The sequence below is a fragment of the Amia ocellicauda genome, chromosome 4 (assembly GCF_036373705.1).
Source record: "Amia ocellicauda isolate fAmiCal2 chromosome 4, fAmiCal2.hap1, whole genome shotgun sequence".
Lineage (NCBI taxonomy): Eukaryota > Metazoa > Chordata > Actinopteri > Amiiformes > Amiidae > Amia > Amia ocellicauda.
Window position 1 is genome coordinate 21,304,742 of NC_089853.1, and position 17,880 is coordinate 21,322,621.

At 36.9% G+C, this 17,880-nt stretch overlaps 1 protein-coding gene across 2 annotated transcripts in view; it reads right to left on the minus strand.

Moving 5' to 3' along the window:
* The window catches only part of unc13c (unc-13 homolog C (C. elegans)), a 138,998-nt gene extending 129,050 nt beyond the window's left edge, over positions 1-9,948 (minus strand). For both annotated transcript variants that reach the window (XM_066701363.1, XM_066701362.1), the window contains exons 1-2: positions 9,279-9,948; positions 1,210-4,452 (exon numbers count right to left, since the gene is read on the minus strand). In XM_066701363.1, the coding sequence (XP_066557460.1) occupies positions 1,210-4,207 (2,998 nt within the window). In that variant the 5' untranslated portion in view covers positions 4,208-4,452; positions 9,279-9,948. The remainder of the gene's footprint in view (positions 1-1,209; positions 4,453-9,278) is intronic.
* Between the last annotated feature and the right edge of the window lie 7,932 nt (positions 9,949-17,880).

Here is a 17,880-nt window from a genome sequence, read left to right on the forward strand (position 1 = left end):
GATGCCCCAACGAGTATGATCTACGATGGCAGGTATATGTGGCTGCAAGCGTCTCCCCCTTCTCCCATTTACACCTGACGTGGACATGGAAACGTACTAGGATCCTACCTGCCGGCTCGGCCAGACAGCCTCACCTGAAGCTTATCAACACACAATATTAAAAGCACACAGACATTACAGAGTAACTTTGGGGAATAGAGGGGAGGGCGTAAGGAGAGCGTGAGCAGTGTGACAGAAAGCGATAAGTCAAAATAACCGACTGACCAGATACCAGATGAGGACCTTAATTACGGACAGACGACCCTGGTTTGGGCACTGACCCCGATTTCGAAACATGACCCTGCTACACAATCATGAGAGCGCTGTTCGCCAGTGCCCTGAACGGGACTAGGACTTGACTTTATTCTGCTACCCTGCCCATATATGAAAGCTTGGATGATGACTTCCAACACAATATTATAAATTACTTTAATCACACAGTTCAGTTTGGTAACCACTGCTGATTTATGGCTAAACCCTACCATCACACAAAGGCACACGTACATGAGAAACACTTCAGAAAACAATATGTACGGTACCATCTGGAAATAAACTATTGTATGACCAATTAGAAGAAAGGCTCAATGGAATTCCCATCAAGTCTCAAATATTAAATACAAAATACCCAGCTCAACACACACACACACACACACACACACACACACACAAATCAGATTTGAAAAACGAACAAAAGAATACAGCTATCATCTTCCCTGGATCACCGTTTGTAAGAAAATCTGCATCTTCAATGTTCCAGTCTTAATGCTTCTACAGTAACAGACACTGGGGTTTCCTCTCCTGCCTGATAAATGCCTCCAAGTCACCAATTACTTAAAACTCAAAAACCTTATTCTCCCCCTGAAGATTTTACATTATATTTGATTAGCAAACGTGGCAATTACCATCTGCTGCACATCCAATTACTTAGTCTTAATTAATATTTTGCTTTAGAAAAAAAGTAATGCCCCATAAAAATGTATTTTCTTCTTGTTCCGAAGACATATTTAAATATTACATATTCATTTTAATGATGTACATTGCTGGTACTTTTCATTAAACACCTACTGTCTTCATGTTACTAGTACATAACAATACATTACTTTGATGAAGTCTAATTCTTATTTTCAAAATCAGGATCTAAATATCTAATCAAGAAATCATTGTATGTACCTCCAGCAAGCAGCTTTTCTTCCAGTTCTGCCATCTGCTTTCTATATGCCCTCAATGCTGCTTCTTTGAAGGTGGGTCGTATCCTCTTTTTGGGTTGAATCTCCACTGTTTCTTCTGGGATATTTTGGTTTTCATCCTCCTTTTCCTCAGTCTCTTCCACATATAATAATGATTCAAACTCTGGTGTTTCTCCTGCTAATTCGTTATCATCATATTCCTCACTATACGGGGTATCATACTGCTCATCGTAGCTACAATCATATTCCAGCACATAATTTCCTTCCTGAGAGACATCGTACGATTGGTATTGTTCCTCGGGATCATTTGCATTTGTCCGATTCTCCAGTTTGGCAAGCACTTGTTCCATAACTTCAACATAATCTGTTTCATTGTCGACTGCCTGTTCACTATATTCTTCATCATCTGCCCTGTAGTAGTAAGGCTCAGTGTATACATCAGAATTAATTGTTGTACTGGAGTCATTTGCGGTCGACTGCGACAAAGTCCTAAATCGGCCCATGAATGTAGAATTGCTTGGCTCCTCCGCAGCACTCAGGCTCTGGCTGCTTTTGGTAAACACCACTTCTAGTGCGGATTTGGCCCGCTGGAGAGTAGATCCAAATTTAGGGAAGCTGAATGTTTTATCAGTCAAGTCTATGCTAAGCCTGCTATGCCATGATTTGGGCACTTCCTCACAATTGTCACTCCTGATTTCACTCTGACTACGGTACATGATTGAGGACCTGTTTGGGGTTTGATAGAAATGATTTGCATTGGATTCTGGGTAAGGGTCACTCTGGGCATCCAGCTGACTCACAGTTTCACTCTCGAATCCCGGGCAAGTTGAGGAACTGCTTCCAAGTGTCATATAATTCTCTCCTTCTCCTTCAAATTGAAGGTCCACCTCTTGACATTTTGTAATGTTTTCTGGGAAATTATTCGCAATGGGATCAAATGGGCTATTTACCTCAGAAACTACGTTCTGCAGAGTAGAAGCATCAAGGCCTGAGTCAGCACCTTGTTCTAAATGATGCCAATCCTTCCAAGGTGAAAGATCACCTTGCAAAGACAACTGGGAATCACTATAGTGGCTTCTGTCCCCTGAAATACACACCAGTCCATTGCTAACACCGCTGTCAATGGTTTCAGTGTTTTCCACTTCATTTGGCTCCACGTAAGGTGGATTTTCCTGACTTAAGTTTTGACTAGGTGGGCTAGTGTACCAAGAAGAGGCCATGTCTTCTTGTTTTCTCTGCCAAAGTTCTCTATCTGAAGATGACAAAAGGGAGCATCCATTGGCTCGACTAAAATACTGGCTCTCTGAAAAATCCTCAGAGTAGGACTGGCAGAGCTTAGAAAAATCTGATTCTGAACGGCTAAGTTTGGGTGTGGAGTAATCGCTCTGGGAAAGCCACACAGGAGTTAAATCTGTGTAATAAGGCTTTGTCTGCTTCTCATCGCCATCATATCCAGGTGACTGAAAGCTGTCGTCGGCATACTGTACGGTGCTGGAATATGCGCTTCCGGAAGCTGACCTCTCATGGGTTCTGGTGTCATGCGACTCCGCTTTTTTTTTGTCAGATTTACTCTTGAATGGTGCTTTGGAAATGATTGCATATTTATTCCTATTTAAGTCCGTTTCTAACTCTTTATCACTGTCCATGGAGTCCCAGTCATCCAGCTCAGACCTCTCTTTCACTGACACCTTGATGTCCATGCTTTCATATGTCTGAGAAGATGTCATGCCTTTGTCTTTCCTCTCTTTTGATTCGTGAGCAAGGCTGTCGGTGGAGACTGATATGCCTGTGCCCTTCAATTTATAACATTTCTTTAATACTAAATCCCTATCTTGTGGATTTGCAAAGAAAACTATAATGGGCCGAGGTTTAGCGTTGGGACATTCTCTTTGTTGCCCCAAACGATGGGCTAGTTCAATTTTGAGTGTCTTCTGTGCATCAGCGAAACCCATTTTCTCTTTTAAAATTTGGTAAATGAGTGTTTCAACTTTTTCCTGCTTATCCTCAGGCACATTTAAGAATCTCAGGCTCACTTTGTTACCTTGGTGACTGATTTGTTTGATGTAGTCATGTATGTCACGCGTTTCTCGTCTGGACTGCACAAAGCCAGAGCGCAACTGTTCGATCTCGCTCTGCACGACTTCCACGCTGCTGGAGATTTCGTCAATGGAGTGCTTGAGGGCATTGACGTGGCCTCGCAGCTCAGAGAGTTCAGTTTCAATTTGACTTATTCCCTGAAGCTCTTTGAAAATCATTTCCATGACATCGTGTGTCTGACTGATGCAGCCCGTGGAGCTGAAGCCAGGCTCGAGCGTTGCTGTTCTCTGTTGACGTCCCGCTCTGTCCAAAGACTTGCTTCGGATACCCAGAGTTTTCTTCCAGTTGCTTACCTCTGAATCGGAGGAGACACATTCTTGGCTTTTCTTCCATTTTCTTAGTTTGCGCAGTGCGCCAAGCCGCAGTGTGTGCAGCGTACGCTCCCCCTCAGAACTGCCTTCAGAGGGGGCCAGGCTGCTCAAGCTTTTTCTATTCCTTCTTACTGGCATGGTAAGAGCTTTTTGTTCATCGAATCTATGACCAACTTTCAACTCACTCAGAGAGCCAGAATAACTGCTATCAAGGGACAAGACCTCTTGGAGGAGACTTTCATTATTGTTAACTAAAAGCAGATTTTTTTGGAGTCCGTTTGCGATTGCTACACGGTAACTAAACGTTGGTGAGAGCGAGAACTCGTTTTTGCCGTCCTCTTCTTCAAGGGATAAGTTGCGTGCTGATGAACATTTGGCGATTTTTTTGACTGTGCTTTTTATTGCTGTAGATAATGTTGGATTCCGAACTTGGGCCGCCGGGGTCAATTTTAGCTCCTTTTTGTTTTGACTGCTCTCTTTCTTCTTTGTTGTATTTGCCAGTTTCTTTGTAAACATTCCTTTGCAAATCTTTAGAAGGTAAGATGGCAGGCTCTTGAGTAGGGCAGAAACCATGGAGGGCAATGTTTTGTCACTGTTTTCCAAACACAATAAAGCTGATCTGGCTGAGAATCCAGAATCACAAGCACACCCATATGCAAAAATTGTTTAGAAAGTCAAAAGCCTATGTGACAGGATGAAGTGGCCCTCAAAGCTGTCTTTAATTTTTATTATGTAAGAGAGCAAAAAATATAAATCCTAGGGGAGGACCAGAAACATTGTAAAATCCAGTGGCTTTCCTCATGGCTAACCGCATTACTCTACAAGGAAAAAATGTTGTTTAAATACACAATAAACACATTATATGGACAATATGTACAGGTAAGATCTTTCGTAATAGCAGTAACACAGCAAACAGAGTTTTACATTTTTTGTCAATGCACACAGTCATTGTAGACATTCACTCAATGGAAATCAAATATATTCCAAATGAACAGCAACCATCATTGAAGGGATAGCAGAAGCAAACTTGCCTGTTACGTCTGTTAGTAAAATATACAGTGATTACTAAAACAGCTGCATCAACCACTTATACACATTTGTCACAGTCAACTAAAACAGGTCAGATTTAAAAAACAACAACACAGGAAATACCAACTTGACATGTTTCCCCATTTTTCTTCTACTGAGGATGACCAATAGGTCTTGCAAATTCTCAATGTACAGGCCAAACTCTGTCAAGCTAGCTAAAACACTGATATCACTAAAATGCAGACTTGTTACAACAGCCATTATTTGAATTGCCTCAACACCCCAAACTGCTGTGGAGCAGAGATCTCAAGGGGTGATCCTATCGCGAATTCCTGAAATGCACATGTGACTAAAACACATTTGTCTAAGGCTGTTAAAAGAATTGTGCACACTGATTATAATGCTAGTGTAAGTTTGGCGATACAAATTCAAGCAACATACAATAACTATATTCTCTGGGGCTTCTATAATGACAACACACAATTTCATCACGAATGGAATAAAACACTGTTTACATAAACAGAATGTAAATAACAATTTAGAAGCTATATTCTATAAATTATAGGATTTTTAATAATATCTTGATGCCCCATGATATACATTTAATATATTACTAAAGAGTGCAATGCAAAAGGTTCATTTTAGCGGCACAGAAGGCTGGAGGTGGGAAGATTCATAATAACTCATGTTGAGCATATGTAGTAACATATTACATTTAAAAGATGTTAGCTGAAGGGAAATGTTCAGTGTATGTATCATCATTTTACAACTTTAAAAAGTGTTAAGCAAGTGTACTGTAGTATGACAAAAGATACTGGCAAACACTCAAATTCAAATGCTTGCCAATTATGATATTTGGGTTTGGGTTTCCCTGCTATCTTTACAAGCTACATTCGTTTTTCCATTTGGCACACTTATTTGGAAGCAACAATTTATCTTAAAAAGTATTCAAAGTACATATTAAAGTGCATGCAAGAACAGCTTATGAAGATAATAAAGATAACAGGTAAATAGATTACTTCACTTTTCAGAGATCCAGAATTTGTACAGGAAACAAATACGTTTATGAATTTTATATATAATTCCATTGGTGAAATTTATGTGATTAAGTGATTGTGACTGCTTTTCACAGAGATTAAAGTTAAAAACATAACAATAGGAACTTAAAAAAAAGTCATTGCCTAATGAGATAAAGTTGCAGCCTGAGATAGCAGACTGTTTTTCTTTCACATGAGGGAGACCTTGTTAATGATTTTGCACCACTGGCAATTAGGCTTAGGAAACAGTGCTGAAAAGAGATCAAACCCTAACTTGGCCGAGTCAATATCAGCTCATTTTAAGTTGCATGATGCTTTAATTCTTGTCTGCTGTATATCAACCTTTAATAAAGGGTAGATACAATGATTTTGCTATAATTCAGACTGGTCAGCACAATAATGTGACATTGTTACCGATTTCACCACCTAAACTTTTACCTTAAAAAGTAAACATGCATACCACTTGATTTAATTGTTTTCATATACATTTTTTAAATATAATTTTAAAAAGTGCATTTAACTAATCTTCCATACATTTGTTATACTGTTACATAACAGTAACACTGAAGCATTTTTTGTATGATACGTGAGAGTATACAAATTAGGCCCTCTGAATTCACAACTAAATAAATCAAGGTTTGAGGTGGACAGCACTGTAATGAGGAATTACACAATTCCATCTCAGAATAATAGAAAAAGAATTGTACATTATGGGCATAAGCTGATTATACGGCAATCGTAATGCATATGCTGCCTGATCTTGCCTAAAATTGTAGACTTCAATGAGCTATTGGATGTGCAATTAAGTGCACATCTTTGTTGATACTGGGTCTAACTTTAAAGACAGAAGCATTAAACATTATTGATTTTGTACTTCTACATCTCCAGTAACTAATTAGTCAATATATTGACAATTGTCTGTCAAATGGGTTAAAGGCACATGTTTGGTTGTATGAGCTTTGTGGCATTTCATTTCGAGAGCCATTTGGCACTTAATTAGTATCTTTGTGAAGGAACACATCTGGTTCAGCTGAAAGTTGACACCTGTGATGGCAGGGCAAAATGGCTTAGATCAGAACCGCAAGACCAGAGTTGTCAGGTGATGTCAATCTGTCAATCAATCTCTTGACCAGCCTTTTTATACATAGACATTGTCAGCTTTGTATTACAGGTAAGCCCACAAAAATGACATTTTCAGCATACAGTGAAATGAAAATACAAATGGCTTTGGGTCACTAGAGGCTGAAGCTTATGAAAAGGGGGAATCTAATATGAAAAACATAGATCTTTAATATGTTAATATGATTTCCTAGTGCTAAATGCAAAAGGATTTTATAAATAAATAAATCTCTCTTTACAGTTACTCTGTGAAATAAAGTGTAACTTGGGATGTTCTTATTATTAAATCTGAAGATACAGTGACATTTTTTAATCCCAGTTTCCCATGTGTGAGCCTTTCTATTTGAATCAGCATGTCCCAGTCTTATCAGGCGTTGGCTGATAAACCTCTATATGATGTTCACTCTCCTTACAGCTTCGCTTCAATACCTGCATGACAACAGGGACTTCTGATAACACAATGATGTGATAAAATACTGGCACCATGTTGTTTTAGTTTTAAAGCACTGGGTCACTGGTTTACAGCTTCTCTTTTTTTCATCTGCTATAAACCAGGACCCTTTGTGGAAGAAAGGGGACCCTTTGCTGGCAGTGAAAAGCACAGTGTAAAGACTTCTTCTTTATTCTCCTCAGGTGCCACTTTTCTACACTAATTGAAGAAAGCATTTGAGGAACTGCTCAACTGAACCCTAGCCTTGACACCTATGACTCCATGTCTGCTCTTTAGTGAAAAAACAAGAAGAAACTGTCTATTTAAACCCTGACATCTGATCATCTTTCCTCATCTTATAGAAACAATATTCTGATCTCATTTAAAGACATGAAGAATCAATGAGTGGATAATATCCACATTCCTGGAAGGTGCAGCTGGTAATATGCAGCAAACACGAATGTAGATACATTTTATCTATATTTTAAGACTAATTCGCTGAAATGTTCAAATAGTTGATATAACATTATTGATTTTGTACAGGAAATAAATATTGGGTATACAAATTATTTTAAGCCATACAACAAATAACTTAAAGTAACTTGATCAGAGGAACAACATCCCAGGGAGAAACATGAGCCAAGGATGTGTACTAGGGATGATACGGGTGATTGGAACCAGTTGCCCACAGCATCACTTAAGCTTTACTGTAACTTACTAAAAGCAAGGACCTGCCACCAAGCCACTTTAGAGCAGCCTTCCTTTTAATTTTTATAAAACACCAATTAGGCAGTGTAAAAAATTGGAGTCCAGATAAAGATAACTGTTACAGGTCCGAACACTGAATGAACAGTCAATTTGCATGCAGTATGACTATACTTTCTATATGGATTATTAGGTTGCCAAGCAATGTATGAGATCTGACTTGAAATAAGATTTAGAAGCTAAATTGAGTTGCCTCATATAATGTAAAATGGATCTTAGAGACAACATGCAGAAACGAAAAAGGAAGATTTATTTTTGCCTCTCCTGTGACACTAATAAGCAAGTCAATTACAAAAGGGAATTTTGTTTTATTCCTGAATTAGATATGTTTTGCTTTGGAAGCTTCTGCAGAGGCAGATACTGAGTCAAACATTATCAATATATTACAGACACAGGTTCTGTGACCTGTGAAATCGCAGTGACTGGCACTCATGAGACATCTACAGCTCCTGATAAATGCACAAGATAGCAGTAGAAAAAAGAGCCCCACCCACCCACTACCATAATTACGGTAAGTGGTTTTACTACTGCTGCCTGTGCAACATGGCTGACAACAAAATATGTTGGGATTTTTTTTTTTTTTACAGCAAAGGTTGTTGTTTTTTGTACATTGCTTTGAAAGTATACATTTCACCACAATAAAACATTGCTCTTCAGGAGGCACAGTGAGCATACAACCAAGTGCTTCTGTACATTGAGCAGTTCAATATTAATTTAAATATGTAGCAATTAAATGCTCTGGTATTCTACATCAGTATGCTGCCTATGCTCATTCTTCATGCATACATGAGCTCCAGCAGTTAAGGGCTGTGGATGACAGCAACACAGAAGCTCTCAGAATTAGACCGCTTTTTTTTCTCCCCATGCACTAGTTGTGGAGCTAATCTACCATACGCTGTACTCAAGCTATCCCTTCAAAGCAAAGCTGCAGGCAGTTCATTTGAATTATCAGTCAGAAAAGCATGTATGCATATGTGCATTAGCATAAACTGTAGAAACGGTAACCTTATACACACAGACAGCTTAAAAAATAAAAACACAGGTAAACATTCCAAAAAAGGCATTCTTAATATTATTTTTTGTTATGTTATATAATACATATATTTATAAATTATACACCCACAATATATACAAGAGAGAGCCTTGCATATTCCTCTATAGTGTAAGTTTACTGTAAAAAATGTAAGCTATGCTACTAAGCAACAAGAAATAATATATCACACACTGGCACATCTACAACATAGACAAACAGAGAAGTACATACCTGGTTTTGAGATTCCTTATAAAAGCAAACTACATTTACCCACCAGTAACTGAAATTACAATTCAGTGTCTCCCATTAATGCAGAAGCAGAATAAGAAAAAGAAGAAAACCTTTTGCCATTGAGCCAGAAAATCGTACAACACAACATGAAGCTGCTTCCTAATGATTTAACTCATGTGCAATCAGGCATTCTGTTAGTCCGCAGTAGTATCTCTGTCGCCTCCAAATTCCAACACGTTCCCTTGGCTGCATTCAGTACATTTGAACAACTTTGCAACACGTTTGCCACATAAATCTCTGCAACAGTTCATAGCTCTCAATTCAAGGTGCAGCAGCAAGCCATTCTGCCTTTTTGTCCCCTCTCCCTTTATGCTTATTGGAAGCCCGGGTGATGCAACTGATAGTCAGGGTCCCCCCTCTCGCAAACTACTGAGATGCTACAGCAGCCAGTGTCTGGAAAAAAGTACGCATCCTGATGCATGAAGGACTGCTGGTTACTTCACAGATCGCTCTCCCCTTCAGCCTGCCACTGAAGTCATTCCTCACTGCATCAGCTGGGTCTGCTCTCACTCCAGTGTAGAAAGCAGCTCCCCTGCTTCCCAGATGGAGAGAAATGCGCTTAGCGAAAGCTTTTTGCTCAGAGATAAAACACATGTGATGCTCTCAGAAAGCGAGAAGACACATCAGTGGCTGCAGCGCTGATAACAGTCTGAGACTCAGCCTCCGGTCTGCTGAGGAAATGTGGTTGCCAGGGCCGCGTCTCACTTTACCTTTAATTTACCAGTTGAACGTGACCCTCACTGCTTTCATGATTTCTGGTCCCATTTGCTCACATGCTGAACGTTGCAATAATGGCTCTTTTGAGGAATTTGATGAGCATTGATCTTGGCTCATTTTAACAGCTCTGGGTAAGGGTGGTAAATGGATCAATTCAATATAAAGCTAAGAGGTGCGAATGATGAGAGGTTTATTTAAAGCAACTCACTGGAGCAGCTTCACAAACTGTAACAAAATTGATTAATCTGAAAGTATTACATAAAGATATACAAATGCAAAATGGAGTTTCATTGGCTTTTATTTTCCATATATGTGTGCTTGTGTGTGTATATATATATATATATATATATATATATATATATATATATGTACCTACTATTAGACAATCTTGCATGAATACATGTAACTGATTGCCAAATCCAGTTATCATCCTAATTTAATAACAATAAAAGCACCAGCATCATCTTAAATTGTTGTAGAATAAGAAAACATAATTACCAGCTTTCAGTCGCACTCTGGCCTCCCAGGAACTAATCTGTGCTTTAAAAATCAAGAATCTTAACAATAACTCTGATTCACCTAGAGAGAGTTTTGTATGACAAATCATATGATAAAATATAACACTGAATGTGACTGCAGGTTTATCCCCAGTATTAACACTTATTTATATTTAAATTATTTCTGTGTGAACACTGATTGTGTAAAATGTTTTTGTAGACTGTACTGGTAAGAGTCCTAAGTAGAGAACTTAATTACACTATCTGTTATTGTCTGTCTAAAATAAAAACACTTAGTAAATTACTGTAGCAGCAAATGCTGTTAAATAAAATAATACACATACAATTAAATCATGTTTTTAATATAATGTATCATTTTCAGTAGGAGTACATTCTCTTGATGTATCATGGTATCCGAAGACTAGAAGCACTAATTGCCTTGAATACAAAGAACATTGCATTTTCTCCATCATAATGGAGAAAGGCCTTTTTTTCTCTAGTTCAATCACCAAACCCTGAATCCATGCATGGCAACTGCACACCCCCTACTGGGGTAAAAGGTAATGTTCATCTGAGAATGACTTGGTATGCATTTCTCCAAAAACAATCTTTTGTATTATTCTAATGGCATTTACTGATGCTCTTTAATCCAAGATCACTGGAAAAGCACGACAACAAACATTTAAAAACAACTTCATATGACATTCTGCTTAAGGGATAATGCCCATGACCTCCTTTATCATGTGCAAAATAAAATAAAATACAAAGGTTTTACTTAGATGCCTGTAATGGAGTAATGCATATGCAAAACAGTTGAACTAAATAAATGTAATGATTGAGACAACTGCATGAATATATAACAAGTTATTTTCATTGGAGGCTCCATTTACAAGGTCTACAGTATCATGTAAAGATACAAATCATTTGGAGTCGAATTCAAATCAAATTCTGAGAAACATTAGCCATCTTCAGAATAGAAATTAAATACATTCTTTACTATTCTGTTACAGGTTTAGCAGTAGCTAACTTCATTTGTGTGCAATATAATTATATATTAACTTGAAACAAAATACGTCACTTGCTTTTGCTTTATAGATAACTGATTAGCATAGAAACAAAAGTGAAATTCCAACAGTGGTCACTCAAGCCAGTGGCCAGGACCCATACTGATATGTACTCCAGTTTCTGTGATGTCAAAGGAAATTGAATATCTGACTCATGCAGAGAACTTTCACGCTAAAATGATCACTTCTGTGTCATCTGTTTCCTGATCCATTGTGAATTGTAACACTGAAATTGTGTGTAATACTAAGGCGACCATCGCAGACTCTAATTTCTAATGATGTCATGGTATATTATTTGGTTTATTCAAGCACAGTGAAGACCTAAGATGTGCCAGTATTTCCCACATGCCCTGAAACCATTCTAACTACATTCCACACATTTTATAACTTCTCTTTAAGTCAGCTGTGTTTTAGTAGCTATATTGTATTGAGTATATGTTAGCATTGAGGGTATTTTGTTTCTATTAAACAGTATGAAGCAAAATGTATTAATATTTTTACAAAACAGATCTCAGATTCAGTTTGGTGTTTATGCCATTTTCAACTCGTATACATGCACATAAATATGTCCAGTGCAAGGTAGGAGTGTGTTTGTAATCAAGAACAAGAGCAATGTGAAATGTGCTAGGCTCTTCGAGGAATGTCGAATTGCAGGGACCTGGTTGCATACCGCAGATCCCAAAAAAAGTATATCAAGTGCAGGGAAAATCTCTTGTCTCTGTGACAAAAATGGACAGGGAACACACTGAATTGGAGATGTCATTGGAAGCATACTACTTTTTGAGGATGATGAAAAGTAATTAGAGGCTGCAAGTTATTTTCCATATGAATTAAATGGCATGGGTAAAAAAAAAAAAAAAGTTGAATCAGGTCTGAGAAATGAATGTATTAGCATTTGAAGTAGCCGAGCTTCTGGAAGATAAAATGTAGAATCTGTAACAACCGGTATCATAAAAGACCAACTTCTTTGACATTTAAGAATATTACAGACACACTAAAGGTCACAGAGCCACACTATAAAAAACATGCTTTGATTTTAATCCCAGAGTTACTAACATCTGCAATACAGACTTCCCTATTCTTCAGTAGATTACACCTGACACCTACAATTCTAGTTTTATGTCAGCACATACCACGGTAAATTAGAGGTGTGAGAGAAAGAAAAAGTGACTGACATTATATATATGTCCTGATAATCATGTAGAAAATATGAGCACTGAGTAGGGAATACAAATAAATAAATCTCAAACTGCAGAACTGGCAGTGCAAAAAACTTTGTGGAAAATAAAATAAAATATATTTATATATCTGTTCATTACAGGCTTGCACAAAACACATAAGCTCCTCTGTACTTTTAGAATAAAAGAAGCATATATATATATATATATATATATATATATATATTTATCCAGAAATAACAATTACATCAACAAACAGTCTAGCAAAATGGCCATGTGACAATTTAAAGCTGTTATTGAGATGCACCAGATCACTACATTAGTTTAGTCATGAAACAACGTGATTTTATTAGAAGTATTTTCACTTAAAATACTCCGAAGCAAATATTTGTAATACAGAACCATACACTTTATTACAAATAGCTATAGTGTTTCAGCTACATTGTTTTGATACAGAAATAAATGCATTTCTAAACCTCTTGCTACAATACATAAATGCCAAAATGGTGGTAACTGTAGGTAATGGAGAGCATTTATGTCTTCCTTGAATCGAGCTCTAAAACCCTGCTAGAACGTGGTTGAATGCTGCAATGCAGATAAAATCTTTATCCCTCTGGCTTTCTGTTGCACAAAAAGGCTGATTAATTACTATAACTCTAGAAAAGAAAATTGAGTAGGATTATATTATATACACACACACCTGCACAATTAAAGAAATGTAAAAGTTTGAAAAAATAAATAATTAGTATATTTAATTTAAACCACAGTCTGGCACCCTGTGTTAAGGGATTTCTTACTGTTGGTGACAAGATGACAGAGGCTATCTTTCAGCATTATTTAAGTCATCTTTCTGGCTTCAAAGAATTGTCTAAATATAGATGTAACTTATAACTTTTCCATCACATGCATAAATCATTGTAACCCCTTCAGGAGTTTTCTGCTTTTTATTTTTACAAACACCAAACCTGTAAAGTTTATTTGGGACAGTAAAGAAGTAATGCTTCACTTTCTGAGAACACTAGTGACTGTTAAGGTCTCAACAAACGTAACAAACCCCTAAAATATTACATAATAAATCACATAAATGTATACTGATGCAACCAATACATTGTGCAAATTTTCACCAAAATATTTCCTTCATTACAGCCCTGAAATTAATACATTTATTTTTCATGGATAAGCTTTAATGTGAGCTCTCAAGTAAGGTGCCATTGGCTGAATACAGTATATGGTTACTTCAATGACACTGAATATGACATATGTATTCAGTCTTGTATTCTTACAAGTATTCCCAAATACTGGAGCTACATGTTTGCTTCCTGAATGCAGTGTTAATGCAATAGGGGATATTATGTTAAAAAACAGCTGTCTTCTCTTGACACTACAGTATTTTTAAATATATTTTATTCTCTAAATCTCATTTTAAAAGGGGTATTTGTTTGGTAATATTATCATTCTAATGAGATACATAATTATGGATAAAAGACTGACTGGTCTTTGCTGGTATTAGTACTTGAAGGCAAAAACTGCAACTAAGAGCAAAATACCATTTACAGGAGTCCTTATTTTAATGTCATTATTTCCAGAACAGTGTCCTTTTCATAAACATGCCCTATCTGTTTTTTAGAAATGAATTAGTTTGTTTCTTCTTTTTGTTTAGTTCTCAAAGCCTTTGGATGGTAGCTGCTCAAGTTAAATGCATAATGTCTGATGTCTGGCTCCCTTTTGATGCTTCACATCTCTCACCGGTTGGTGTTTTGTTGTTTTGTTGTCTTGTCATTACCATTCACAACACATACTTACTGTTAATTCAATAGTGAAATTGTTTTCCTGATATATCCCTTCATATTTTTAAAGCAAATAGTCAATTGACAGAAAATTAAATACAGAAGATAAAATGGATATGAGGAATATTTTGAACCTGTTCAAATCATTGCCATAAATAAATAAAACACTGATTCAATTATGAAACAAACTCATCACTTTGATCATCACATCTAAAGTTTTTGACTACAGTACAATGCAATTAGGGGTATAAGAGAATGTTTTAATGGGAACAAAATATGTTATGAAAAAATATCCTATTGCAGAGCCAATTAAAACCTGCCATAGCAATACAAGTTCATACAGAACCACCATTAGACAAATATACTTCTAAACAAGATTATTCTTCTTCTTCCTTTGATCATTGTGCAAGATATTTAAGTTGAAGTTTAACCATGAGGCATTTAGTACCTAAAGGGATTTGTCTGAAGTCACTGAAAACTAGTTTGGAGAGGTAAAAAAACAACTTCCTTCACTTGATATTTTTATAAAGTTTTCTAGCTTCAGCATTAGACCAAAACATGTTCTGAACACAAAGACTGAGTTGCAAATTAGGAAGCTACATATGGATTTTAAGAGCATTCAAAGATATGTTAAAATGTATGTGGCAGTACAAAACACGAGTTTGTCAAAGAGTGCCTTCAGAACACACATGGACGGATTGCGTGGATTGAAGACTTAGTCCTACCAACCTGTGAAACACTAGAAAGACCAAGACGTAATGAATTGAACTTGGCATTCTTACTGCACACCTGCTATGGAAAACCATTTACTTAGAAGAAAACGCAAGAAACAACAGCCCGATTCTTATCAACAAGTGCCTAAAAAATTTACTCCGGGAAAGATATGCTTTGACATTAAATACTTTTGGATTCTTATTTTCTTTTTTATTCCCTTTGCTTATCGTTGATCATTTAATTAGCAGTAAATGCTTATACCTATTAACCGAGTAATTCAGCTGGTTTATCTATCACAGGAAGTCGTACACTGCTGGTTAGATAATCAAGAATTGTCAAAATCAATGCATCACTAGACTGCATCTCCTTTTTCACTCTATCCGCTGCTGCATGTGCGGCTGATGAACACACATCTGCACATGCAATGCTGATGAAACATCGTGTTTTTGGTTCTACCCCAGACTAGAACTGCCATTGTGTTTGACATTTGTGATTAGCTAGGACTAAATGTAGCTCATTGTCTTGAATAAAGTAGAGTTAATGTACTATTACAGAACCATATACATCTTTCTGAATCATGTGTCGTAGATGTCCTAGACTTGTATTCTGTGTCTGTGTAATGCGAATATAATATTAATCAAATTAGTTAAAAATAATGTGAAAATGTGATTCATGTCCTTTTCTTTTTCACTATTTCCACAGCAACTGTGTTGCTTTTGAGTTTTTATTTTCAATAAGTGGTCTTAAAAGTGTATCACAAGAGTCTGCCCTGAATGTCACATAATTTTTTTCCTACTTGTACTGGCAGCAGGTAGCCTTTCATTCCAAGATTTTCCTAATGTATATGTAAAATTGTACGCAATAATAATAATAATAATAATAATAATAATAATAATAATAATAATAATAACGTAAATAAAATCAATATTATAATGAAAGTATTTCCTTTTTCATGCAAGCAGGATTCTGAATTAATCTTGTACTTGGAAATAAGTAATTTCTACCAAAAGGTTTAATTAAAACCTGTTAAAGAAGCCTTTATATATGTGATTTAGAAAAATATTCACATTTCACAATTTAAGCATTCAATAAATTATACTTTCACATCGTCACCTAAATTTCCCAATAGGAAAAATACATATATGTGTTTTTTCGTGGATAATTGTGTGCCTCAAAGACATTCAGCCACTTTCTGCATTTCTACCTGAAAAGAAATAGCCTTTATCTACACTACCGGTCACTCCCATTTTTCCAGTTTTTATTGAAATTTAAGCAGTGCAAGTCCAGTGAATAACCTGAAATGGTACAAAGGTAAGCATTAAACTGCCAGAGGTTAAAAAATAAAAGTTTAGGTTACCAAAAACTAAAAAACAATGTACATTTCAGAGTACTGTGTTACTACACCCTCTTAAGCATTATTTGGCAGTGTTACGCGCAGCTCCTGTGCATAAAGTTACACTGTGTTCCTACAATGAGCACATCGTTTGAAAGCTTATTCTCTTGGCTACCAGCGCGTTTCATTCTCAAACACATCCAATTTACAGTTTCCATGTCGCCTGCCATCATTCAGAGCCCGGGTGGTAAATGTGCAGTCTGTTCAGGGTGGGGGGGGGAGGGGGAAGGGGTGTCTCATTCAGACGGTCACAGATCACTCAGTTTCGATCGGATTTCTTTGTAAATAGGCTTGTTTTGTTCAGAACAACCTAACAATTAATTTGATGTTCTATTAAACACAGAGAAGTTCAGATCCAATTATGTAAAATCATTGTGGTGTGGAGTACAGGATACCAAACACTTGGCAAACAACACAACAGTGAAAAGTACACATGGGATTAAAGAGAAGCACATGGATTTGGTGCCCTTTTTATGGTACCAGAGGGGTTTGTCAGCTTAAGGGGTTACATTTTTTATCTTCAATTGTTTATTTGTTGTATGCTTTCACTTCAGAGTACGCTGAGACATTAAACTGCTTAAATTTCTGGTACAATTTAGGTGTTCTAAAATTTTTGACCGGTAGTGTAAATCCAGGTGGTTCTTACAAACAGAACCTGGTGCAGCATCAGTCCAGTTCAGCAGCACAGGATCATTCTGAAGTCTAAAGATTTGTTCTTCATTCCATTTCTATTTATAAAGTGGGGGAGGGTGGCAATATAGGTCTTAATTAATAAGTAACAACAACAATGAAGACCAAAAATGTATATCTATCCAAATCTGTCTGGGGAAACAGATGGGCCATCGTCTGGAGAAAGATCCTTGTAGTATCCATCTTCATGGAGTCCTGGTTCAGAGCCAGAGTCATCACAGCCTGTAAACACTGTTGCTGGAAGTGACAAATATAAAAAATGACATGCTTGCAGACACCACAGTTTGGACTACATTTGTATCCTTGGAAAGACATGATATCTATCCTCCCTGTAAAAGGGCACAATGTTTTAGATTTATTTCTGCACCATGCATGTACCAAAGTGCTGTGTTTTCCTGATTTTCCATTGTGCTAAGCATTTTGCTCTGTGTCTATGATATCTTACACAGGTAGGATGCTACTGCTTCTTTTATATGGTGGGTGTTTACAGACTGTTCAGACA